Below are 27,993 nucleotides of genomic sequence, written 5' to 3' on the forward strand. Positions count from 1 at the left end.
ATAAGAAAATGAAATTTCAATATTCAAATCGTAATTTGAAACATGCTTACCGACGCGTATTGTTACGTTACAACCACATTTCATATCTTAATTTATTTTTACATAGGTACCTTGCTATAATCAAAGTGAATTGAAGTAACAGAATTTTATTTATGTGAAGTTTCTTATGGGATGAAAATTGAATGCAATGAAATTGTATTTTCTTAGATTTCCAATGGATTGTTTGGAAAACGTGGTTTCTAATGCTGGATGGATTTCTATATTTTCTAATGGTTTTCGTTTCATTTTGCCACACTTGCATACTTTGACGAGTGGTAGACGATTAATAACCCGTCATGACTTACGCGAGTGTGGTGTTCGCTCACGCGGCCCGCACACACATAGACACCCTTCAATCTCTACAATCCCGCTTTTGCAGGTTAGCCGTCGTAGCTCCGTGGTTCGTGAGGAACGTTGACCTACACGACGACCTGGGCCTCGAATCTATACAGAAATACATGAAGTCAGCGTCGGAACGGTACTTCGATAAGGCTATGCGTCATGATAATCGCCTTATCGTAGCCGCCGCTGACTACTCCCCGAATCCTGATCATGCAGGAGCCAGTTACCGTCGACGCCCTAGACACGTCCTTACGGATCCATCAGATCCAATAAATAACCTTTGCACTAGACGCCTTCAGCTCTAGGAGCAGGCTTAGGGACCTCGGTAACCGTACTCGTCGAACTCGACAAAGAGTTCGCCGTGCAACCTAACCCATGAATCAGCTCGCTGAGTTGTCCTGGTGAAACTGGAAAGGCCTCCGGGCCACCAGTAATCCTTCAATCATAAAAAAAAAGAAAAAAAAAAAAAAAAAACATTTATAAGCCATCATCATTACAGGATTAACCCCAAAGAAGAATTAGTTTGAAACAACAAAAAATTACATTGCTTCTTCAATCGCGTTCCCATCGAAAAGTCCAAACTTCACCATATAATTACAATGTTGCCATATTTAAAAGTATTTGACTTTCTTGGCGCTAAAACATTAATCTGAAAAGTTTGTTTGAGTTCTGTACTGATCTGTACAGACTTGTAAGATCTGCTGTGGTTTTAGATTCTTCAAAGAATTACTAAAAGTGCTTGATATTTGTTTAAAAAAAAAACTGAGCACAGCCAATGACCCCGATTAAAATTTTCTGTTTTGAATTTAAAATTCTTCGATATTTGAAGATTTATTAATAAATTGAATAATTTAATACGAAGCCTTTGTCACTAACTATTGATTCAAACTAAAAACCTATTGACGAACATTCTATCATCAAAACTTTACAACTCTAGTTTGACGAGTTTTCAAACCATCTGATTTTAAGTAGTTTCTGGGATTTTTTAGAAATGTAATCAACAGCATATATGTACAATAAAACAATAGAATCCGGTATAACGTTGAACAGAAAAAAAGTATATAAAAAGCAGTAAGAGAACATAAACTAGTGATTTTTAGAATTGTTTTTTTAATGTGTGAGAGTGTGAGCGCGCGCGCGTGTGTGTGTGTCTCTATATAATAGCTAAAAAACGTACGCGGTTGGAAAATGTAAATAAAGTGAAGTGATGTGCAGACGGTAGCGATATTTTGGCGGCGCTGTGAAATTACAATAGAAAAGTCTTAATCAGAGGATTATGACTCACCTGTTGTATTCCAAGTCCTTGTTCTCTTCAGCGGCAGAATTCCTAGACGGTTTTTCGGCGGCGAATGAGATGCGAGCACTCCACAATCACAATTGAAAGTTTTAGTGTAGCGGTGAAAATGAGCTGACAGTAATTAGATTTTAATAGTTTAATTTGCAGTAGTACGTGTTGCGCGTACACAAGCGGGAATTCGAATGGATGAAATATAAGTTCCAATTTTAAAATTTTTGTTCTTTAATTATATTAAGTACAATTTTAAAAATTCTACGTCTTCAAGGAGGATTCATGAGGCGTGATTCATTCAAGAGGCGTCAAATGCGTGAAAACTCTAAATTAAAAACTTTGTTGAATGAACACAAATTAAAATTGTGCGTTGCAAAAAAAAAAATTATGGTCATTTAAATATTTTTGAACTTTTTGAAAGTTTAGACTGTTAAATCTCAAAAAAATATTTATTAAAAGCAAGGTAAATAATGTACATATGTGTTATGTCTTCACCCCCAAATCACTTACTCTTACTTTGGCGAAATTCCGTATGAAAGTAAGTTGAAACCTCGGCGACCATATGAGCAGTTTTTCATGCGACTAATGAGCACAGGTCAACGCCCTCGTGACAGAAAGAGTAAAGCTAACCAAACAATAAATCTAAAAAGCATCCGTATAAGTATTTTATATATATGTAATGGTTACTGTTTTGATTCTATTTTATAATATACGACCGCATTTTCTATCAATTAATTTTCGAGGCGATACGGCGCAGCGCACGGGGTCGCATTAAAATTCTATTTACAACGCTAAAAGAGGCACCATCAAGTAACGCGACGAGAGGGCGTGACGTTTTAATTAAACTTTTCTCGGTAATTTTATTGTATTTTAACTCTTTTAGTGCTGAGCTTTTTTTTACAAATTTTCCAGAAATTGCTACAGGATTTTTGAAAAAAGTACATAATAAAAAAAACATTAACTTTAAAAAACCGATGCTTAATTCACAGCAACATAATAATAAATTAGCGCGCACTAAGATACGTAGAGATACAATACTTAATACCTGTAATCTCAAACTGCGCAATAATCGGTATTCCGACGCCCCGCACTTTATACGCATCAATAGAGAGTCGATATATCGACGGTTCGCGTTCAAAGGGTTAACTTATAAATTTTGAGCATACGAGATAGAATAGTTGTAGGTATCACGAGCGTTCGTGCGGTGCATTTAAAGCCTGAAGTTAAGAGCACTTAATTTTTGGGAGGTAGCAATATAGGGAAGATCTTCCACCGAGCGGGTGTAATTGGTAGACCGACGCCGCTGCAGTCCGAATGTTATTTTTGAGAACTGTATATTTGCGTATAATCTCTTAAAAATGTTGTTATCGAGATTCAGGCATCTATCATATATATTTTGTTCTGAAGGATGAGGCAGCCGTTGTACTGTAAAACTAAAATTTTAGAACTCATGTTTCTAGGTGGGTGGTGTCATTTACGTTGTTGATGTCTATGGGCTTCGGTAATCGCTTAACACCAGTTGGGCCACGAGCTCGTTCATCCATCTAAGCATTAACAAAACTACTACTTGTTAACCCTTTGTTTGGGTTTTTGATGTTTTAAAGGTATTTCAACATGTTTGTCCCATAGTAAAGGAAATGGATCAGAATTGAATCTGAGTATTTATTTATTCATTATTATTATTATTATAGACGCTGTTCACTGTAACATTTGTAGGAACCGAATTACACTTCAAACGATTTAGCCTTCATATTTGTACAGGCTACCCGTATTTTTTTTTATTAGTTCCAATATTTGTATGTATATAATATGAGCATAAGATTATGTCATGTACAGGGGTGGATTTAAATTGAATGTCGCTCCTGGGCACCGGAAAAAATCCGCCCTAATACTGGAATATTATCTAATGATATATTTTATTTTTCAAAATTAAAATATCTAATTTATTGCGGAGACTTTATCATATGTCATATATTCCAAAAACATTAATATTAGTTTTTTTCTAACAATTATAAATTTTGCACTGAGGGTGACTCATAATTATATTACATAAAAAAAACGATATAAATTTCTTTAATTACAGAAAATATAAAAATCGATTATTATTAACAACTGGTGGTAGGACCTCTTGTGAGTCCGCACGGGTAGGTACCACCACCCTGCCTATTTCTGCCGTGAAGCAGTAATGCGTTTCGATTTGAAGGATGGGGCATCCGTTGTAAGCATACTATTTAGGCGTCACCCTCGACAGAGGGATGACATTCCACCCCCACATAAAGACGGTACGCAACCGTGCCGCCTTCATACTAGGACGACTCTACCCGATGATATGCAGGCAAAGTAAATTGTCCCTTAGAAATAAGGTGACATTCTACAAAACTTGCATACGCCCCGTCATGACTTATGCAAGCGTAGTGTTCGCTCACGTGGTCCGCACTAACTTAAAATCATTCCAAGTTATTCAATCCCGTTTTTGCAGGATAGCCGTCGGAGCTCCGTGGTTCGTTAGGAACGTCGATCTCCATGACGACTTGGACTTAGAGTCCATCAGTAGGTATCTTCAGTCGGCGTCAATGCGCCACTTCGATAAAGCGGCACGACACGAGAACCCTCTCATCGTGGCCGCCGGTAACTACATTCCCGATCCTGCGGACAGAATGGAAAGCAGTCGACGTCGCCCCAAACACGTCATTTCGGATCCTCCCGATCCACCAACGGTGCTTTTAGGTACCTCAAGCACCGGTCATCGTTGTCGTCGAACCCGTCGCTCGAGGAGTAAGTTAACCCTCAGACACAGCCCACTGAGTTTCTCGCCGGATCTTCCTCAGCCAAACTGTCTGGCTGTACCTAATCTAGTACGCTGTCGGACACATTAATCTAATTCGAATCTCAGTATCGGAGCAAATGTACGGTGTAGTGAAATGGAATTCAAATACACGACTGAACGGCTCTTTATACTATCAGGATAATAGAATGAATTATGTTTTAAGCGCTTACGGATGAATGCTATAAAGGCTGGTTTTTTTAATTGCCCTCCGAAGCAGACGAACTACTCATTGCCCTTGAGTAATCGTGGAGGTCAGGAATTTTAGGAGCACGGCGGCCCCGCAGTCCGCAGATTGCTCTCGGTTAACAATCTTTTACAAACCTCCTTTGAAGAAGCGCTCGGAAAATATCTTCAAGGGAAATTCATTACAAACTTAGCATACGTTGCAAAATTGAATTCTGGAAACGCATTACTTTTCAACGGGTAGGGAGCAACTAAACCAACTAACCAGCCAAGTGGTGCGTCGGAAAAAGGAAATGACGAGATAATTTGAAACATTTATTCTGGAGACATCCAATGGAATGTACGCTTTAAGTCACAAAGATCACAAAGAAAAACGAAATCACTTCACAAACAGATGGAACGCCGATTCTATTCTCTTACATTCTATTAAGACTAAAATATAATTTTGTTGTGTTAGGAGATATGGGCATAGATAAGGGCATGTTCTACGTTGACATTTAATATTGGTATAGCTTGTTCTTTGTTTTTTACTGTACCTACATAGAAAAAGGCAAGTATTAGAAAGCGAATAATTTAAATGGTATTTAAAGAAGATCTCAACTCATCAGAGCAAATCGCATTATACATATAGATATAGAAAGCAGAAAAGTGTACAATAAAATAAAATAAAAATAACATAGTACAATTAGTATACCTAAATAGTAAAGACCCATGTAATGTTAAAATGAATATGCTAGTATATACTTGCAGTAAATTTCATTAAATATACGCACGCACATAATGTGTGGACATAAATTTCATTAAAGATATAAGAACATTGAATGAAATCTGTTATATTAGCTGAGTGATAGGAAATCGGGATATTAAGCGTATAAAGTGTGAAGTGGGAAAAATAGTTCCATAATCGTACAATCTGAATGGTAGAAGACTCGTAATAACGTCTAGAAATATCCAAGTCTCTCATGGATGAAAAGAAGAGTAATTGGAAGGTGTTTATTTTTGCTGATCACGATCAAATACTCAAAGCACCCCTGAAAGTCGATCTTTCAGATGAAATATTTAAAACGAAGTAAAAAAAAACCAAGCCCATTTTGTTTTATAAACAGAAAGTAGTATCATGTAGCCAACTGATTCAATAATAATTATTCATGGCTTTTATAAATTAAGCGTGCGAAAAATTAAATAAGTATTTCCTTGTAGCAATTGTTTAATCAGTATATTACATTATGATTACCAATGACTTCAAGATGTTACGAATTTTTTCGCAAACATCTGACCACTTCCTTTTTGACAAAGTATTAGTCACACTTTTTTTATTGCTGTCGTAGGCAGACAAGCGTACATCACACCTGGTCGTGAATGTTCACCGTTGTTTATGGGCATCATCAACGCCGGGCGCACAGCTAGGAGGCTGAAAAAGGATATATGTTATAGAGCTCATGAAACACCGTGGAGGGAAGTTCATCAATACTAGAGGCCTGGTTCGGCCGGTCATCAGAGGTGTCAAAGACCACCGTGTGGAGAATTTTAGACGCTCGACGAAGAGCTTCGGTTGTTGAGGGCTCCAACAGGCCCTGTCGTTTCACGGGCCTCGGAGAGTGCCATTCGCCGATGTCTACACCGTGGTGGGAGGCGTTCGCATTGATGTTCTCCATCACAGTCTCATTTACTTAGTAGCACTTTACTAGACGGTCATTTAATTTTTCGCGCTCACCTCGTTGACCTGGTTTTCCAGCTGTGGGAAACATCGGCATAATAGACCGGCTTCTCCCTAGCATCGGGGGGATGGCCCAAGCGTCCATGGCGTTTACATTGAGGTGGTACGGTAATATCAATACGGAAACACGGGATTCTCGTATGGCACTAGTCCCTAACAGTGAGAGTGGTTAAGCCATTGCGCCTGCCGCAACGTGTCAGGGCTCTTCGACGCTACCAAGGCATTTTGTGACATGGGTGTTGTCGAAGCCGTCGCCTTGGATCCTAAATACTTAGAACAATTGAAAGTAAAATCGCAGAATTTAGGGCATGATAATTATGAGTCTCCTACTAGGACACTGCAAGGTGACAGGACGTATTGTAAGCCTGCGTGTAGGTATTACCATTCTGCCTATATTTGCCGCAATGCATTCATCCGATCCTGTTTGAAGGGTGGGATATTTGTTATACATATAATACAAATGACACTTCGACCTTATGTCACAAGATGGGTGGGGGAATTCACATTATGGTGTTTATGCACTGCGGTAACCGCACTAGACGGGGCCTAACCTTAGATACGCCATAAGATTCTGATCGTTTTGTCCTTCTCTGAAGAATTATACGATGGAAGTCGGTATCGGCATGCACGTGTTTAATTTAAATAAGAAATTATGAAGTCCTAATTAAAAATTATATTTGGACAAGTGATAACTCTCCGGAGCGAATTTCAGTTCCTACCGGCTGGACAAACATACGATTTTTTTACTTTCATTATGATACATTTCCTCCTTCTCCTTGAATCGTGTTCCTCATGTCTGAGGGTCATGACCACCATCACCCATGAGCTTCAATCTTAAGATGTTTTTCCACTTTCCCCTGTCCACGGCGTCATGCAGCGCGCTGTACACTGTACTGTCCAAAGCGGTGCGGATCTGATCGGACCAACGAGTCGGGCTGCGGCCTCTAGATCTGTTGCTTTCAACTTTCCCTGTGATCATAAGTTTTTCCAGGTTATCGCCGTCTTTCCTCGCAATGTGACCAAAATATTCGAGGATCTGCTTCAGACATACAGTAGACAGTCTGATTTTGATGCCCAGTTGCTTCAATATCGACACGTTAGTCCGGAAGGCTGTCCACGGAATTCTTAGCATGCGTCTCCAACACCACATTTCGAAAGCATCGATGCGCATTCGGTCTGCTGCTTTCAACGTCCATGTCTCAGCTCCATACAAGAAGATAGAGAAAACAAGAGTCCGCACCAGTCTGGTTTAAGTTTTCAGCCTTATCGCTCTATTCCTCCAGATCTTCTGTAGCTGAGACATCGCACTTTTAGCCATTCCGATACGTCGGCGCACGTCAGTTTCACATGAGCTTTTGTTGCTGATGCAGGACCCGAGATACACGAATTCGTCTACAACCTCTAATCCAAGCGCCCCACTCAATCTTGGAACATTTGCACGATCCACCACCATTAATTTCGTTTTTGATCTATTTATGGAGAGGCCTAGGCTGTTGCTGATACGTTCCATTTTGCTGAAGAAAAGAGACATTTCAGATTCGTCTGCAGCTAGCAGGGTCATGTCATCGGCATATCGGAGATTTGTAATATGAGCTCCACCAATGCGCACACCTCCCGACCAATCTTCACAAGTCTGCCGCATGATGTACTCTCCATATGCATTAAAAAGTATAGGTGACAGTATGCAACCTTGCCGGACACCTTTTCCAAAACAGAACGGTTGGGACACAGCTTCATCGATTCTGACAACTCCCTGACTGTAGATATACAGGCTCTGTACCAGCACTATCAGATGATTGGGTACACCAAGAACATTCAATACCTTCCACAAGGAACTCCAGTTGATACATTTACGTGTAATAAAATGAATAAATCGATTGAAATCTGCGAAAATTGAACGTGAGGGCAACATTCTGTAGTATTTTTAACACGTTTTTATTAGCTTCATTTGTATCTGTTACATTTATGTACCTAATATATTACGGTATGTTTCTTTCAACATTATTTTCACGAAAATTTTGTTTGTTGGCTAAGCTGTTCAGTTTTTTGTATCATTTTTTAATGCAGTCTTGAATTGTTACTTATATTCTCGATTTTGAAGGATTTATTTTAAATTTAACAGTCATCGTCACCCCTATAGATGTAGCTCTTAATATATATACGTCTTTGTATCATATACAACAAAAATTATGGTAATACAAACAGTAGTTTCCCAATTGAAATTTAAACGGATATTTTCTAGAGAAACGAGCACACATTTGGTCCCGCCTTCTCGCAGGTTATACTCGTAGTAGGTAATTGTAATAATAGCCTTTGAGAACTCCCGTGTTTTGCACTCCTCCCAATATTGTTTTGAGCTGAACTTTCAAATATCGACTAAATACTGTTAAATATACAAAGAAAACGTTTATTCATTAAAGCATTTTTAATAATATATTTTCAAGATGCAAATATGTCACCCAGTTAATATTATGCTTATTTGTCTAAATCGTTATATTCGAATATCGAAAATGTAAAGTCATCCATCGTAGAAAAAAACAGAATGACACCTTAAATTTTATTATAAACAATCATTTTTATATTCTTTTGTTTCACGAACAAAAGGATTAAAAAATGATGCAATGTTTACTCAATTAAAATATTTAAATTGAGAATATTATAGAGAAACCATTGTATTGCTTGTACAGGCCATTACGATGTCGTTCCTGCCAATAAGCATTCTCATTATATTAGTTGTTAATCTAGCAAAAGCAGTCTATTATGATTCATGGGAAGGTACGCTTCTAACAGACGAGCAAAGACAGGCCTATGAAAAAGCTAATATTTTAAGGTGAGAATATCGATTATAACTTACACTAACTTGAACTAAATAAAATTTTAATAAAGTTAAATTTTGTGTCATTTCGCTTTTTTTGTTTTAATTCTAAAAACTGTTTTTTTTTATTAATTTATAATTTTAAGAAAGCGACTGTCTCAGCAAATTTCTTCTATATAGCAACTCGCCCTAGATTCGTTTGGTTATCGCGTTCAGGCAAACGTTCAGTCCTGTCCTTACACATTTTTTATAACTAGAGGTCCCGCAGTAGTCGAAATTCGATTATAATTAATTGAAATTGTAAGTTTGTATACTATTATTTATATTAGTATTTTATACTTCTATAATCACAAATTTCGCTAAGGCTACACTATAAAAAAATATTAATAAAGACAAACAATATTTAATCTATTCTCAATTTGACCACAAACGTCAAGATAAAAGTTTGACAATAAATAGTATTCATGCGTGTACGCGTCAAATACGTGGTATGTAGTGTGTGTAATGTTCTTTATTGATTTAATGTATCTTTTATACATTATTTAAAAAAAATATTAGCATTGTGCACTTCTTCTCTATATTCTCTATAAGTGTGGAAAATTTCATACTCCTCCGTCCGCGCAATTTACGTAAAAAGGGATACAAAGTTTTTGCTTCACGTATTAATATAAAGATATTATCTACTGACAAAATCTGACATATACCTTCAAATCGCGTCAGAACAGCTGTTAGGCTAAAATACAGAAATAGAGAGAGAGGGGAAAAAGAGAGAAAAAGAGAGGCAGAAAGAGAGAGAATATGCTTTACTGTATTAAAAAAAAATACGAAACATTAAATACAAAAAAACGACATTTGGCGGTTTTATCGCTAAGAGCGATCTGTTCCAGACAACCATCAATCATACAACACTAATGTTCTCAAAATATGTATTAAAAACTGAATCGCTAGAGGATAAGTTTGTTTTTCAGTACATGTGCGAATAATATTCAGCCTTGTGACGAGACCGAATGGAGGCGTACAGACGGTAGCTGCAATAACCTTTACTATCCTACCCGGGGAGCATACCATACACCAACTTTCAGAATCCTGCCGGCCGATTTTCGTGAAGGTATAAATTTCGTATTCAATTCAATATTAAACATTTTCAGGACTACTGATGTTTTAAGAATGTAAACAACACTGAAAATTTTTCTTCCAGATTTTGAGCCCAGGCTGACTAGTTCAGGGAAGGAGTATCCTCTAGCCAGACATATCAAGAACAATCTATTGACAATAGGATTGGCTACAGATGCAAAATTAACGCAGTTGTCTGCGTATTACATTGAGTTTATGGCCATTGATGTTGTCTCCGCACATGACATCTGTAAGATCCACATATCACTAAATTAAGAGTGGTGCAGCGATGGCGATTTATTGGTTGTATTGTGTAGAATAGTACCATACTGTCTCTTCTCGTAAATGTTATAAAAGGCGACTAATCATAACAACGGAGAATAAATAGGCTGCAGTCTATACTGCCACAGACTGGCATATCTGGATTTCGAATAGGTACCACCATCCTGCCTAGGTCTGCCACAAACTACCACTTGGGTGGACTCAGAGTGACCTTACACCAATACAAAAATTCATAAGTTATGATTTTAAGATTTTAGTAAACTCAAAATAAGTAATTGAAATATTATCATGATAGATGTGATTTTTTCAACATAAAAGTTGTTCTGTGAATACAATATTGAGTACGTATTTACCTCATAGATGTAGTAGTGTCGAACATTGGCACAGTTGAATATTCGTCATAAGATCACGAAAACTTCGTAAATTATGTTTTCTACCTAGTTACACCCAGAATTAAAGTTTGATCAAATCTAATTGGTACAATATCTTTCTTACTCTTTAAGCCGGAATGCATTGAATCCAATTGCAGGTATTGCATGAATGCACCATAATGTTTCACACCGGAAGTGGTCAGGTTGATGGTACCTAAATGAGAGCTCTTACTTCAAGAACAATCATTCTAAATTTAACACGATAAAGAAATTTATTCCAAAATCGTAATAGCAGTAATTATCGTAAAGCCAATTTCAGTGAATTACATCGTGGATAGGCCTTACTGCTGTAAAGAAGAGGGAAAATCTGATCCTATGTGTGCTCCTAACTTCATACCAGAATTCGACCCGGTTCACCGATTTTCGGGGCACAAGTGCTTTAACATGACAATACCTATGACGTTCCAAAATCTGGGATGCATTGAGAATGGCACGACTCCTAGTCGAGTAAGTAAATATGTAACCATCAAGGAAAACATCAGTTATCATTAGGTACTGGTCTACCACAGTTGCTAATAAAGAAAACACTATGCTAAAGGCAGAAGAGGTGACACTGGGCTTCCAAAAACTTTTTTTTTTCTCCACAATGTTTTAGTACATGATAATGTTATATTTGGAGCTTTGAACACGGAATTTAACACCAAACCGAATATAGCACGTAGATTTTAAATATTAAAATAAAAAAGTACGTAAAGTATTGTGCTATTTCAAAGGCGAAGCTCCACACGGATGTCCTCCTGGATTAGGAGGAAGAATCTCACACCCCCGATTACTCTCTATAGACAACTCATACCCTGGGCCAGGAAGGTCAAGTACTGGGGCGTCACCCTGGATGCATCGATGACACTCCGCCCGCATATAAAATCAGTCGGCGACCGTGCCGCGTTTATTCACGGCATACTCTACCCCGTGATCTGTAAGCGGAGTAAAATGTCCCTTCGGAACAAGGTGACACTTTACAAAACCTGCATAAGGCCCGTCATGACTTACGCGAGTGTGGTGTTCGCTCACGCGTCCCGCACGCATATAGACACCCTCCAATTCCTTCAGTTCCGTTTTTGCAGGTTAGCTGTCGGAGCTCCGTGGTTCGTGAGGAACGTTGACCTACACGACGACCTGGGCCTCGAATCAATCCGGAAATACATACATTCAGCGTCGGAACGGTACTTCGATAAGGCTATGCGTCATGTTAATCGCCTTATCGTTGCCGCCGCTGACTACTCCCTGAATCATGCAGGAGCTAGTCACCGTCGACGCCCTAGACACATCCTTACGGATCCATCAGATTTAATAATAACCATTGCATTAGACGCCTTCAGCTCTTAGATACCTCGGTAACCGTACTCGTCGAACTCAACAAAGAGTTCGAGAGACGTGCAGCCTAATCCATGCATCAGCGCGCTGAGTTTCTCGCCGGATTTTCTCAGCGGGCTGCGATTCCGATCTGGTAGTAGATTAATTCCCGAAGCAGTTGCTCTAGAGTTGTTAGGTCTCCTTCGAAGGCGCTCCGGCAGCTGTTAGCAAATCCTACCCCTTCTGGCTGAGCCTTTGCTCGTCCACCTGTCCTGGTGAAACTGAAAGGCCTCCGGGCCACCACTAATCCTTCACTCATAAAAAAAAGGATGGGGATCCGGCGATTTTCTCCTGTGGAAAAAAAAACCTAACATATAACAGCGTTTAATATTTAATTATTTACTTCATTTAATTTCATTTATTCACTAGACTATGTAATTTTAGTTACATAGGTATTTTTTTATTTCAGATCGATTTCACTACGACATTCTTTGATTTATCTAATATTTACGAGTTTTCTGCTGGTTCTTTAAATCAAGTTAGGTCTTATGAAGGTGGACAGTTGAAATACGAAGTGGTTAATGGCAGACAGTTCCCTAGCGACGCCAGCGATAATACCACTTGTTTTATCAAGCAAGCCATTAGTACAGGGTGCAGTAGAAATGGTAATAAATTTTTGATTCTTCATTTAATGGCTTGAATAAGAAAGATAATATATTTTATTTTATTCTTCAGTACCAAATGGAGTATTGGGCAGTAATCTGTTTACAACATGGTTCTGGCGCTTCCATAACTATGTGGCTCAGCAACTAGCAAATCTCAATCCTAGCTGGGATGACGAACGACTCTTTTATACTGCGAGAGATATTGTTGTCGCTTTTCATCTGCAAATGTTCTATTACGAATTTCTGCCCGAAATTTTGGGTAAGTTCTATTAAATTTAAACTAACTTTTTTTATTTACTCACTTACAGATTTTTTACTTGTTTTATTAGGTTATAGATTTATGTCTGTTTGTATGTAACTCAATCTTTAAACGTCATTATCACCGCTTCAAAACGCCCGATTAACTAGAAATGTTGTCCAACTATTATTGACCAATGACAACACAATAGTTTTATCACTTAGCTCTCATATCTTGACCAGCATCAACAGGATAAAAAAAGATCTATAAGGAAGTCTCTATAGGGGGGAAATACACGAATACACATTTCGATTTTTATAAATACAGATTAAAGATGATTCCGTGATATGAATTTTTCAATTGATAATAATACTACTAATATAGTATAAGGCAGTTAGCCCTATACAGGGTGTCACTCAAAGGGTATATCAAGCTGAAAACTGTAGGTGATGTTGTATGAGATTAATCGATACGAGGAAAACATAAGTTCTTAAGTGAATAGTTTCGGAATAAAAATCACTTAAACATAACGAACAAACTATTCTTTTGCCAACCCTTGAATTATGTTTTTGAATGAAGGTACCGTAATATGATTCGCAGTAAAAAATAAGGACTGCCAGATATCAAAAGATTTGAATTTGTATCGGAAGTGGAAGCAAATTATGAACACTTGTCGTACGAATTAAATCCGCACACTGCATACGTTTTTCCTTTGAGGGATTTCGCCGTCGCCGTTAGTCATTGTTTGTATTTAGGGTTGTCATCGTGAACAGCTGATAAAATATATATTTTTTGTATGAATTAACTAATTACGACTAAGATTTTTTTAAACATCATAAAGTGATATTCGTTGTGATACTATTGCCACGTTTCGGCTTGATATACTCTTGGTGAGATATCCCGTATATAGAACAATCATTGTAAGTCTAATTTAATTTGTAGGTAAAGATCACATGATTGAAGATGAAATAATATTAGGTAACTCAACGGGCTTCAGGGACATATACGATGAAACGGTTGTACCTCAAATTGCTCTAGAGTACGCATATGCGAGCAGATGGTTTCATACAATACAATACGGCGCTCAAAAGTAAGCTTTAATAACTACAAAATAGATTCGAAACAAAAAATAACGAATAATAGTTTTTGCACCCTTTAGTGCAAATATCTTGTACTAAAAAATATTATCATATATGATTAGAAATCAAGTAGTTGCAGTCACGTCAAAGTCAATGGCTTCGAAGGAGCGTGGGAGATATTTATATAAATTTAAACATATAATTATATTGTGTTTATCTTCTAAAATCAATAATATTCTGTTTGGTTCCATTTTTTTTAAATAAATTGAATATTTACTAAAAATTAACTAATTAATTAATAATTAATATATCTTAATATGTATAACGTGTCACGTTATTTGTCCGCGATGGACACCTATACTACTGAACCGATATTAACTTTTTTTTTTAATATGTGCTTTGTTCCAACTTAGGCCATAGGATGGTTTTTATTTCGAATAATGGTCGCAATATTTATTAATTAGCAATAAAATGATTTATTATGTTGATTATTGTTATTAACAATTTTATATATAACTAGCAGACCCGGCCACACGTTGCTGTGGCTAAGGTTTTTGTTTCTAATAACACGTTCCCGGCTATGCTAATACCAAAAATTAACAAAGTAAGAACAATTGGATTTCACTGTATTGCGTTTACTACGAAATCAATTTCACTTATACTTTAGCCTCAGCAGCACGTGGTATTGATGCCATTAAATTGTAGCTTATGTGAAACGTTGGTATTCTTAACACAGCACCAGCTATGAGATATTAATGTCAGACAGTATTACAATTGTCTGTAAAAACTGTTTTAAGGCGCCATCTTTTTTAGACTTATGAATCCTACAATTAATGACAATAATTAACAAAATAAATTATTTTATTGTTAATTAATAAACATTACGACCATTATTGGAAATAAAAACCATTCTATGGCCTAAGTTGGAACAAAACACATATTTAAAAAAAAGTTAAAATCGGTTCAGTAGTTTAGATGTCCATCGCGGACAAACAACGTGACATGTAATTTATATATATTAAGATACATTTTAAGTATAACTTGATAAAACAGTAAAAATTAGTTAACAAACATGTAATTGTGATTTTTACTCTTGTCTTTTTGTTTTGGTCAGTGCTTAGAAAATTTAGACCTGCTCTAGTTTTAGTTCTGCTCATTTTATTTGATAAAATTTTATATTGTTTTTTGTGTGGTGATGTGAGAGCACGTACACACCTATTTGATAAAAAAGCAAGCTTTGTGATTCTTGCAGATTCTTCTTAGTAGTGAATCTGTGTCTCGTATTGGTGATAAAATTACCGAGATTGGATTTCCCATTAAATTTAGTTTGTTGTTGGCATAAAAGTTTCAGCCATCAATAAAAAATATTGTGTTATTACAAATACAATTAAATTTTAAGAAATAAATTTCGAATATCTTTTCATTTCAGACTTTTTGATAAAAACTTTAATCTCATTAAAGAGGTACCGATGGTGAACTTCTCTCTGAGCGTCCAGTCTTTAGCTATAGGTGACATAATGTCAACCGTAACACGAGGATCGTATTATCAAGCCACTGGCAAAGCTGATTCCACCGTAGATCCTGATGTTAGTATCGTAATGAGTTATTCAAGTCGTCGTAGCCTAAATAATAAGACGTCCGGTGCATTCGTGTCAAGTGATGCAACTGTACCGATGTTAAAATTTTAACCTGCGTTATTACTAGTGGTGGGATGTATTGGGAGCTTGTGCGGGTAGGTATTACAACCCTGTCTATTTCGGTCGTGAAGCAGTAATGCGTTTCCATTTGAAGGATGATGCAGTTGTTGTACTGTAAAAACTGAGGGCTTAGAACTTATGTTTCAAGGTGGATGGCGGCGTTTACGTTGTTGATGTTTAAGGGCTCCGGTACCCACTTAATACACGGAAGGCCGTGAGCTCGTCCACCCACCTAAGCCATAAAGAGTGCTCTGAGAAATTTTTCGAGATAATCCCATTATCTCGTTTTTTCCACCGCACCCTCCACTTGAGTAGAGTTCATCCATATTACCTGGAGCCACTGCGTTCATCCACAGTGCATTTCCAGAGATCTTTTTACCGCGTACCATCCAGCTTTGGAATGAGCTCCCTTCCATGATGTTTTCCGAGCGCTATGACATGTCATTCCTTCAAACGAAGCTTGTGGAAAGTACTTATCTAAATCTAAAAAGCCAAATGAAATTATCGTTAATTCTTTCATGGAAATGTTAAAATTTGTTTACAGATATCAGATATCGGCTTAGGACCTGTGCAAGAAGTTTTCGATATACCGACAACAGATTTAGCTAAGGGCAGATATTTTGGACTACCTTCTTACACAAAATACAGAGACTTCTGCTCGGGCTATTCAAAAAAACATGTTGATTTCGACGATTTAACGGACCACATTAGTGATGAGGTAAGAAAGTACTATGAGTTTTTTAGTTGAGTAGGTGGGCAATCGTTATCGCGACTAATATACTCCAATGTTAACGCTGGTTACGCTATGTTAGAGATCTAATGCCTAGTTCCAATTTTAGTTACAAAGGTAAGCAGTACAGCAACACGGACTTTGATTCCCTGCCTATTTCTGCCATGAAGCAGTATTGCGTTTCGGTTTGAAGGATGGGGCAGCCGTTGTAACTATACTTGAGACCTTAGAACTTATATCTCAAGGTGGGTGGCGCATTTACGTTGTAGATGTCTATGTGCTCCAGTAACCACTTAATACCAGGTGGGCTCTGAGCTCGTCCACCCATCTAATCAATAAAAAAAAAAAACAGCAACTTAATAATTAATTATTGACTAAAAAATGGCTGGTTCCATTATTTAAAAAAACTATAAGGAAATTTCAGCACGTAATGATTTTAAGGCTTTGCAGTTTTTAATTACATTATTAGAGTTTGCATAGATACCGGTGAATTAATAAATTGCTTGATCAATTAACAGTGTTCGTAGAGAAATTAGAACATTTTTTAAACTCCTGTTAGAACTATCCAAGCAGAATATTTCAAAATGAACTAGCTTTTCGTGAGACAATAACACATACTAGTAATATCTGAAAATGGATGGCACCACATGTATTATTTTCGTAACATTTTTAATGTATAATATTTTATCATATAAATTTTAATAAATGCGAATAAAAGTAGCTTATGCATGCTTTCAGTAATATAAGAGATGTTTTAATTCATTACCTTGGCCTATTGTTCAATGACATTTGAAACATAACTAATATTTATTGTAAATGTTTAACCAGAAAATACAACAGCTCAAACAAGTTTATGAGACGGCCGAAGACATAGAACTTATGGCAGGTATTTGGGTAGAGAACGTGATAGAAGGAGCTCAAGTTCCACCAACTGTACACTGTTTGTTATCAAACCAGCTTAAAAGAAGTATTATCATTGACAGACATTGGTATGAAAGGCCTAATCGCCCACATGCCTTTAATCATGGTGAGTTTCCTTTTCTTTTTTGAGAGGAGGGGATTTTGAACGTAGATTACAACAAGTAGCTATAAAGGTATTTAGAAATATATTTAACATAAAAATAATTGCAGAACAACTTCAAGAAATTAGGAAAGCTTCTTTAGCGCTTCTGCTATGCTATGTGGGAGATGACGTTGAAAAAATCCAACCTAAGGCTTTCACTATCGTTGGAAAAGGGTAAGACATTTTCTGTTCTTTTTTGTTTTTAGACGCACAATCGAACTCATGCCCATATCCAAACCAAGCGACGGGATAAAGCCGCCGTCGCTTGATATATGCCTTGTCGGATCTACCGGATTCACTCTTGCTGCTTTTAAGCTTTTTAAGTCACTGTTCTCGTCGAATTCGTTGATCACGGCGTTTCTAGTTCGACGAGGCAACTAACGCATAGACATAGCCCATTGAGTTTCTTGCCGGATTTTCTGAGTGGGTCGAGATTCCAATCCGGTGGTAGATTTTGCGAAGCACTGCACTTGCTAGGGTCAGTGTTTGCAAATTTTCTCAGGTTGAGCCCGTGAGCTCACCTACCTGTGCATGTGTAGCGAATAGGTAAAAAAAAAAGATTTGACCGTGAAGGAGTTCCGTGGTTAGCGGACCGCATCGACATCAGAGTGAAAGCTATCACACAAACCAATGTTTTGTGATAGAGAAATGGTCAGGTTGGTTGTAACCTATCCGGGCTGGCTTTCGATACTCACTGTTAAATTGCACATAAAAATAAATTTCGAGAAATACGATAAAGGTTGAAGGTAGTTCAGGAGAGGTCGCTATTACCTTAAGCGAGATAAGGGAATACAGGCAGATTGACAAATAGTTGCTGAACAAAATACACAACAGTTTCTTTATTGTTATCTTTACATCAATTGATATTTATTAGGTTAAACGTTACCGCCATTCTATACATTTTAAATCATCATCATCATTTTTTCGGCCCACTGAAAGCCCGTAGATACGACAATGTGAACGGTAAGAAACACTATAATACACCAAGTCAAAAAGTCAAAACCGTTTTTGCTTCGATCCAACCGATTCTATTTTATTTCTGCCTTCGAATTGCGGCAGGATTCGCACTAGGTAATGAAAAAAGGCATAAAATTGGTAACCAGCCCGTGATGACAATACCAAGGATGTTAAGTATAAAAATTAGATGAAGTGTTGATAGGAAAATAAAATCAAATTTCTAGACGATCAATCAACCTCTAAGACTTTCTTTCTTGAACCATTTATCCTTATTCGGAGAGTGACTAGTTGAAAGCAGTGGTCGTCACAAGATCTCACGATGCTAATTCCCTATCTACTGCTAAGAGAACGAAATGAATTTCGTTAATTTGTACGTCATTTTGTGGTTTCAGAAACAATTTGGTCAGCTGTGATGAAATTCCGGCTATAGACTTTACACACTGGAAAGAAGAATCGTAAACTGAAAATATCTTGTAATGTAAATGGCGGACAGCGAGTTCATGACTTAACTCATTTTATGTAGTAATTTTGAAACCACTACGTGAATGCGTGTCGAAATATGAGGTCTAAGACTGCACCATCTAATATAAAATTAATGTTACCATTATACTATCAGTTTGATTTTATACGATTCATTTACGTAAAATCAATCGTGGTTAATTCATTAGTAAAGTTATCAATTCATTTATTGGTGATAATGGGCACTGGTAATCAAATCTGGTCGGTCATGGGATCGTCGTCTGCCTATACATATAATAAACATTTTTGACTTTCTTTCCATTCAAAAATCAAGACTATTGATGTTAAATAATATAAATTTGAATAAAAAAAAAATTAAAAATGATGAATGCTTTGTAATAACAGCAACGATTCAATTGTATTGAGAAAGAGTCAGAGTGCCTCATGATTAGGCGTCAGCTTAATCTGTATACTCATTATGACCTTAAGAAGAATTAAGCAGAGCACGACACACAAGGCACATTTGTTTCAGCCTCCAGTATTCGTTCCAATTGCAGTTGACGGCGATGCAGGGAGGCTCGTTGTTGCCTTGTAGCTGTCTTATGTTATGTAATAAATCATGTTCATTCCCTCGTAACTTACAATAAAAAATACAGAATGATTAAAAGAAAGAAATGTTGAATTTGATGGTTTTATGAAACATACTTGTATATATCAATAAATATTTGAATTTACTATGTTTTTCTTTTCCTACCTATTCTAGTAACCTTGAGGGGTTATTCTAGATTCGCCGAATTAGTAGGTGAGCTCACAGGGCTTAAACCTGATGACGTTGCTAACACTAACCTTAGCAAGAGCAGTGCTTCGCAGAATCTACCACCGGATCGGAATCGCAACCCACTGAGAAGATTCGGCGAGAAACTCAGTGAGCTGTGTCTGTGGGTTAGTTTACTCGCCGAGCCCTTCGTCGCAAGCGACAGTCCGCCAAGAACGATGACCGGAACTATGATTCCTTGTTATCTTTGTATATATGATATAGTAGCTGTAGATGAAATGAGTTGTAAATCCAAATTATTCTGTTTTAGTTAATTTTTTTAGATTCGGAATTGAAGCCCACTATTTTAAATTAGGTTGAACGAAATGAAATTAATCCCAGTGAATTACATTTTTTTTTGGCTTTTACCATAAAGGTTCTTGTTACAATGGACATTTTGTAATTATTATACCTAGTCAGGTCATAAATTCTGTCACATGTTTAATGTAAAATAATTGAAACAAGTTTAGTCATTATGTAACCATTCATATACCAAAATGAACTTAACAAAACATAGATTCTTATGACACTAAAATTTATTCAAAATGACCTCCGTGATTTTGAATACCTACCTTCAATCTGCGCGGCCAGTCGTCTATCGCAGCACGAACGAGGTCCATGTCAATATCGGCGGCTGCCTTAATCAAAGATGTCTTGAGTGACTCCAAATTGGGATGAGGCTTTGAGCACGCCTTTTCCTCTAAGTGTTGCCATATCTTGTAATCTAACGGATTCAAATCTGGACTGGAGGAGGGCCAGTCTTCGTGCCGGATGAAGTCGATTTCACGCGCCGCCAGCCAGTCTTGTGTGCTCTTCGCTCTATGAGCTGGCGCCGAATCTTGTTGGACTACCCAGTGCCTGTTATTTATTGAACATGGTATGAGAAATAGGTTCCACAAGGTTCGTCAGGACTGTATTTTGATACACAACTGCATTCGTTTTTACACCTTTCTCACAAAAATGTGCCTCTGTTAAGCCCCAATAAGAAACTCCCAACCATACCATGAGCGCGGATGGAAAATGACCTCGTTGGACACGCGGAATACGGTTGCTTGCTTCTTCACTACTGTGTGCGTACACCTTATCATTTTGTTTGTTGTAGCTCTCTTCTGCGGAAAAATTTTTTCATCCGAAAAAAGAATTTCCCGATATTTTTTTCCCGCGTATCGCTTCAACAAAGCGCGGCATCTCTTCAGTATCAGGTCCATTAGACGAGCATTCAAACGATGTCCTGTTTTTCTTCGATATGCCCAAAGCCCTAAGTCTTCATTTAACACCCTTTTCACCGTGGTTCTGCTTAACCCCATCTGAAGGGCCAACAGTTTCTGCTTACGTTTGGGATTTCTTTGAATTCGCGCCTTCACAGCTTTTATCACTGCTGGAGTCCTAACAGACCGAGGGCGACCACTTCTTGACCTGTCATCTACACTAGAGTCTTCATTGTATCGTTTGATGGTACGATAAACGAATCTTTTGGTTATATTCAAATTTTTCAGTATGTCAAAAATTTGAATTGGCGCGTAACCGCAACGATGCAACGCAATAACTGCAACACGGTCTTCTTTAAGCGTCCACTCCATATTTAAAAATGAGTAAAATTCTAAAAGTATACATTTTTATTTTCATGAACCATTCGAAATTCGAATTCAATAAACTTTTTTGTGGCCAGCATTCTAAAAGAAAAGTTTTTACTGTGTGACAATACTTATGACCTGACTAGTTACATAATAAGGTCAAAAATAAGGTGTCGTAAATACTTGGTCTGTACATACTTTGAAATTAGTTTCATGCGATGTATCACAATAAAGAAGTTCCCGCTTCTTAGAATGTAATTTATGTATTTAATAATTCCACAGTTTGCGGTGTTATACTTATAAATCACCTGCTTCTTGTTTCAGAGCCGTTTCGGAATATTATTCAACACTTGCGTTATACGGATTTTCCTGTGGGGATTATGTAAATTGAGATAAAAGGGTTAGTATTTGAACAAAAACGTTGTGGTCTTGTAGCTGCGGTGCGACAGTATATATTTTGAATTATGAGTGATTCCTGAAAACATCTAGCTATGTAACAATTCAATATAATAATTTTATTAAAAATGTATAGAGTTGAACTTTTTGAACTGAAAAAGAAATAAAAAACGAGTTTATATTATATCCGGTTAATTTAATTCATAATTTATTGCAACACCGACTAGATAGTCCCTCCGGTTTATCGTTGGCTTATAAAATGTGTTTACGACAATTTTCCATGACCGGTATTAAAATTAACATATAGGCTGAATTAATTATTTACAGAAAATGTCGTGTAGCCAAAGAATCTTTCGAAAAGCATCTCTTTTGAAGAAGAATTCAACATCAATCAGAATAAGTTGAAGGGATGATAAATTCATACAAGACATTGTTTAAGTTCTATGAATAATAAGAAGGCCAGTACTTTGTGGATTTTCCGGTTCAGCCGGGATATTTCGAAGTTTTCTTATTTTGGCCCGTAATCCTAACTTCACCGAGAGGTATTTTATTTTTGGAATGTTTTTTATTTTCCCGTGACTTCAATTTTATTGTGGATATATCTAAAGAGTTTCATTATTTCTGACTTGTTACAGTTTTTCGATGTATTTTCTATCTTGTTCACAATAATCTATTTATTACAAATGGTATATGTTCATCGTTATTTTTAATAATAGGGATTACTTTCTATGATATATACTCGTTGTAATTAGTGAGTAATGTTATTTCAATTATTAAATAAAATATTTAATAATCTTCAAAACAGATAGTATGTAAGGTGTGTATTTCTATTGTAAATGAACTCGACTTACCCCCAATTTTGAGCTTGAAATTATTAACTAGGCGAACATAAACTAGATGGTTGCATAATGAACCGGAGCAATATGCATCTAAGTTTGGTTTGTATACATATTGATGAAGTTCCCGCCCGATATTGTGGAGAAACCACAGCGTTCCCAATTCAATTAACTCTGGATCACAAATATTTGGTACGACACTATATTGTTGTATTCCAATAACCTAGTTTTACCTTTTAATTAATTAAAAAGATTCATAGAGCTAAAATCTGTACTAATATTATAAAGAGGAAAGATTTGTTTGTTTGTTTGTATTGAATAGACCCTGAAACTACTGAACCGATTTGAAAAATTCTTTCACTTTTTGGAAGCTACACTATTCCCGAGTGACATGGGCTAGAATCTTTTTTGAAAAAAATTAGGGATCTTTAATAAAATTCCAATAATGTAATCCAAGGTGTAAAAAATCATCTAAAATATTCTTTACATCGCGTGCCTTGCGAAAACTATTGATGATAGAATAAAATAATGTACTACTTTATAATGTAGTTTGTAGAACACATTATTATTTACAAAAAGTGTCACGACAGAATATGTCCAACTATTATAGTTATGTCGCAATAAGCGTTCTTTTATTTTTAAAAATAAAACAATGTCGAAGATCGTTGAAATTTTTGGTAAAACCCGAGCGGAGCCGGAGCGGGCCGCTAGCTATGTATAAAATTAGAGATAATACATTTATATAAAATTATAGAAATAATAATATTTATTTACTTTCAAATTTAGAGATGGTTTTTCCAAAATTGTGTGTTAAATCAGTTTTTTTTAACTTACCTAGTAACGCACATCTGCGACATCGTCGATGTCAAATTAAGTTAATTAATTTCAACAACGACAGCCTATTTCAGTCGTTTTACTTTAATTCGAACGATAAACTGCAACGTCAGAGTAGAATTAGCAATCAGCTTTAAATGGGTAATTAATTCTGTTAATAGCTTTACTTTTTCCAGTTTCTAGTTTTTCGGTTCATAAATATAAATGAATTTAGCGTAAAGGGTAAATAAACTCCCCTTTCAATTTATCGATATTCGAATTAATTGAAATGGAATTTCAAACTTGCCACGTACCATCCGGCTTTGGAATGAACTCCCCTCCACGGTGTTTCCGAGCGCTAAACATATCCTTCTTCAAACGAGGCTTGCGGAGAGTACTTAACGGTAGGCAGCGGCTTGGCTCTGCCCCTGACATTGCCGACGTTCATGAGCAACGGTGACCACTTACCATCAGGTGGGCCGTATGCTCGTCTGCCTACAATGGCATTAAAAAAAACTTGAATAGAAGGATAGGGAATATTAGTGGTACGTAAGCTGCAAATGTCATAAAAAGTTGGTCTTCCATTATCTGCTTGTTGGCTATTGTGTACTATGCCTTAGGTAGTGAAGTTGCATCGCAAATTTTTGGGTAGCCGCGTTGAAGGTCTTGATGAACATGAAGATTAAAAAGTGTCAAAGCTGTGGAGTTATACGTTAGAGTTGAACCAAACATTCCTCCAGAGTAGCTTTTCCATCTGAACGTCCAATCCCTGTACCGAAACCGAATTAAGAAAGACCAGTAATGGTGGGTAGTGTTAGCGCACACAAGCCATCAGCCCTCTCTGTCGGTGGGTTGTCCAGAGTCTTTCTAGACGATACCATATCTCTTCTAAATTGTACCACGTGCTTTCTCACTGGATCAGAATCATGTAGATGTGGATTGGGAAATAAATGGCTGCGCCCTATTGATTTTGAAACAAGACCCTTAAAAGTGGCATTAATTAGCACCAAATAAATTGGTCAATATAATTTCCCTGGATGTAAGTTCCAGTCCTCGTTTCGGCTATTTTTTATCACTAACCGCAACAGTGTTTCCCTTAAAATCTAAAGGCCAATCGGGAAAATACCGGTAGTATTTTGCATTTCCGGAGCGCTGATGATAAAATTTTTTAGTCGACTTGTTCCCAAATCAAATATCTATTAAAATTCACAGTTAGATCAACCGAATGAAAAAATATTTAAATAAATACGAATATTTGGAGAGTACGGTAAGTTGTTGTACGGCAAGTTCTTAACAAAGTTTGGAAATGAACAGACCTCGAAGGAAACTTCTGGATTGAATTTTTAATTCAGTTTGAAAACATTCGATCGTTTAAGTAAGTATTGTTTTGTAGAAGATAAGTATTTTTGTGTGTAATCCGACTTAATTTTATCGGATTGTTATGGTGTATTTACCGTAGAATTACTGTGATTTCTAACTGATAGCTTGGTGTAACGCTTCCGCTAATTTTTTCTCAAATGAAATTTGTTTGACTTGTCGCTGGTAAGTATCTTTAAATTGACGAACTTACCTCTTTCACCGTACCCTAAGTACTCATATAAGAGCACTTTTCAAGACGGAATAGGTATTACGATCTTGCTTATTTTTATCACGAAGCAAACACGCGTTCTATAGCAATATGAGCTAAGTATAAGTGTAAGTAAGCTTTTGCGCTTTCCGTTATCGAATTCTAGAGCACATAGCCGGTCAGGCCAATCAGGAGATAAAATAACATATTGTTATATTCAATTATTTTATCAACTTCAGTTGACTTCATTTTTTTTTAAATGTATAGCAATCGAATGAATCTTTTTAAAGGAAACAACGCGTCAAATAAGTGAAGTTTTAAAACAACTTAAAATATACAATTAAAAGCTTCGATCAATAATACTACATTAAAAGCAATAGATAGATGACATTTGCTGGTGAGTAGGGAGTCCTTGCGGTAGGCAGCGGTTTGGCTCTGCCCCTTGCATTGCTGAAGTCCATGGGCGACGGTAACCACTCACCATCAGGTGGGCCGTATGCTCGTCAGCCTACAAGAGTAATAAAAATAAAATAAAGTCCTTTGGGTCGGCACGCGTAGGTACGTACCACCATCCTGCCCATTTATGTCGCAAAGCAGTTACTGCCTTCCGGAGACTTAAAACTGATGTATGTTTGAAGATCTGTGGCTGTGCTTGTTGATGTCTATAAGCTCGTTCAGCCGACTCAACAATTAAAAAACTATTATAGTAATCAAACTTCAACTCATTATGTTGGAAATAATAACAGTTATTTAAAATAAACAAATATATATATTACAGTTATTTATGTTGGAAATAATTACAGTTTGTACTGGTGGTAGGACCTTTTGTGAGTCCGCACGGGTAGGTACCACCGCCCCGCCTATTTCTGCCGTGAAGCAGTAATGCGTTTCGGTTTGAAGGGTGGAGCAGCCGTTGTAACTATATTGAGATCTTAGAACTTATATCTCAAGGTAGGTGGCGCATTTACGTTGTAGATGTCCATGGGCTCCAGTAACCACTTAACACCAAGTGGGCTGTGAGATCGTCCACTCATCTAAGCAATAAAAATAATAATTGAATTGTCTCTTCTAAATAATTGCAATTATTAACTAAACGGTTTATATCTGTGCAGGTTTCGATAGTTAGGAAGTTTTAGGGGTAATATAAGATAGGGTAGCTGAACTAGGACCGATTGATTGAGGTCAAAGTTGAGCCGAACTATCACTACTAATGGAGTTACTGGGACGATTCTGATTAACGGAAGCGAATGGAATATGTGTTCAATAAACAACATGTACTTAGATAGCTTTTGTGGTGCATATAATAGTTTTTAGTCCTTGTAAATTGGTTTAAGCGTGCCAATATCGTTAGAAATTTACTAAAGACTTCTATTAGAGTAATAGGAGCAGTTACTATTCGGGAAATTATCTGTTCATCGACAGTAAAACTCTTCAAACGAAACGCGTTAGTACTGCACGGCAGAAATAGGCTGGGTGGTGGTATCAACCCGTGCGGGCTCATAAAACACCTTACCTTCAGTATAATTGTTCATTTTTTTATTTTTTTATTTTTATTTATTGGGTACTAACATGTTATACATCAGCACAGAACATTACAGGTATCGACTGCATGCATTAAAAAAAAGCGGTTCATTATATAAAAAAAAAAAAACAAAAAAAAAACTATATATAACATTACATGAAGACTCTCAAATACGCTATTACTTAATTGAAAAAAACTCATTGAGCAAGGCTGTTGTAGACTTCTCGTCTAAAACTGTCAACAGTGCCAGCAAAAACGTCCAGAGAATACTTGTTATGCAAATTATTTAATTCCACAATTAGTCTGTTGAGAGGCGCGTTCTTACCAAGGTTGGTGTAGTATCTGGGAACCCTGAATACCATCAACTTCGAAGCCCTTGTCGACGTCAGCAGCACGTTAAAGTTCAGAAGAGATAAGAGATCAGGGGCATCGTATTCTTCGTTAAGAAATTTATGCAGGAACAATAGATCGAGAGTGCGTCGCCGCTCCGAAAGAGAGCTCATGTGGAAATACTTCAACCTCGCCGGGTAACTCTGAATGGTTCCAGCAACATTGCAGGAGAAAACAAGCAATTAATAGTTCGTTTAAGCTTCACTCCAAATTTGCTGAACTATTTTGTTGAAGCATTTTGTACTTTAAAATTTACTACATACGAATCGTTGCTTTAAATAGACGTACGTTTTATCTACTGGATGGTATGGTTAACCTATTCTACTGTAAGGCCAATTCCCATTTAAACTTAAATAGTTTAGTGCAATGCTTATTTAACGTTAACACCATAACAACACGTATCTTTGTATAATCGACGGCTAAAAAGCCCTTTGATTTAAGCGAAATTTTTGCAACATTACAAGAGAGCTAATTAAAGTTTAAATTTAGATTTTTTTTTTTATTGCCCTTGTAGGCAGACGAGCATACGGCCCACCTGATGGTGAGTGGTTACCGTCGCCCATGGACTTCAGCAATGCCAGGGGCAGAGCCAAGCCGCTGCCTACCGTTTAATACTCTCCACAAGCCTCGTTTCTTCAGGAATTTGAATGTGGTAAACATAATTCAAGTTCAGTTGAAAACATCGAATTGGTGATACTATAAGTAAAACGGTTCTTTACTTACAAAGATAAATGTCCCGTATTAAGCCAAATGTCGCTTATTCCAAACAGCATTTCATCTCTCGATATGAAGTATTTGAAACTGAAGAAGAGTAATATTTTGGTACAGGGATTTGCGTATTAAAGTGTTTCGCATTGAAGAGT

General features: G+C 36.9%; 1 protein-coding gene and 1 long non-coding RNA gene across 2 annotated transcripts; both read left to right on the forward strand.

Annotated features, from left to right (window-relative positions):
- Window positions 1-9,061: 9,061 nt before the first annotated feature.
- Window positions 9,062-19,952, forward strand: LOC105842878 (peroxidase). Its single transcript, XM_038018890.2, has 12 exons — window positions 9,062-9,226; window positions 10,180-10,319; window positions 10,410-10,574; window positions 11,297-11,484; window positions 12,800-12,995; window positions 13,066-13,254; window positions 14,176-14,323; window positions 15,742-15,898; window positions 16,554-16,727; window positions 17,568-17,766; window positions 17,871-17,976; window positions 19,152-19,952. Exons 1-12 carry the CDS (start codon window positions 9,093-9,095, stop codon window positions 19,216-19,218), a joined length of 1,863 nt encoding a protein of 620 aa, XP_037874818.1. The 5' UTR covers window positions 9,062-9,092; the 3' UTR covers window positions 19,219-19,952.
- A 1,842-nt stretch (window positions 19,953-21,794) lies between these two features.
- Window positions 21,795-22,808, forward strand: LOC134201020 (uncharacterized). The gene is made up of 2 exons (XR_009976175.1): window positions 21,795-22,006; window positions 22,330-22,808. It is a non-coding gene; the product is annotated as an uncharacterized LOC134201020 (long non-coding RNA).
- Window positions 22,809-27,993: the final 5,185 nt, after the last annotated feature.

This window comes from Bombyx mori, chromosome 22 (assembly GCF_030269925.1).
Source record: "Bombyx mori chromosome 22, ASM3026992v2".
Classification (NCBI taxonomy): domain Eukaryota; kingdom Metazoa; phylum Arthropoda; class Insecta; order Lepidoptera; family Bombycidae; genus Bombyx; species Bombyx mori.

Excerpts from the sequence above, each read along its gene's own strand:
- LOC105842878 (XM_038018890.2), top strand. The coding sequence starts at position 9,093 with ATGTCGTTCCTGCCAATAAGCATTCTCATTATATTAGTTGTTAATCTA. Across the intron at positions 10,320-10,409 it reads GCCGGCCGATTTTCGTGAAG|ATTTTGAGCCCAGGCTGACT; the intron begins GTATAAATTTCG and ends TTTTTCTTCCAG. Across the intron at positions 17,977-19,151 it reads TTCACTATCGTTGGAAAAGG|AAACAATTTGGTCAGCTGTG; the intron begins GTAAGACATTTT and ends TTGTGGTTTCAG.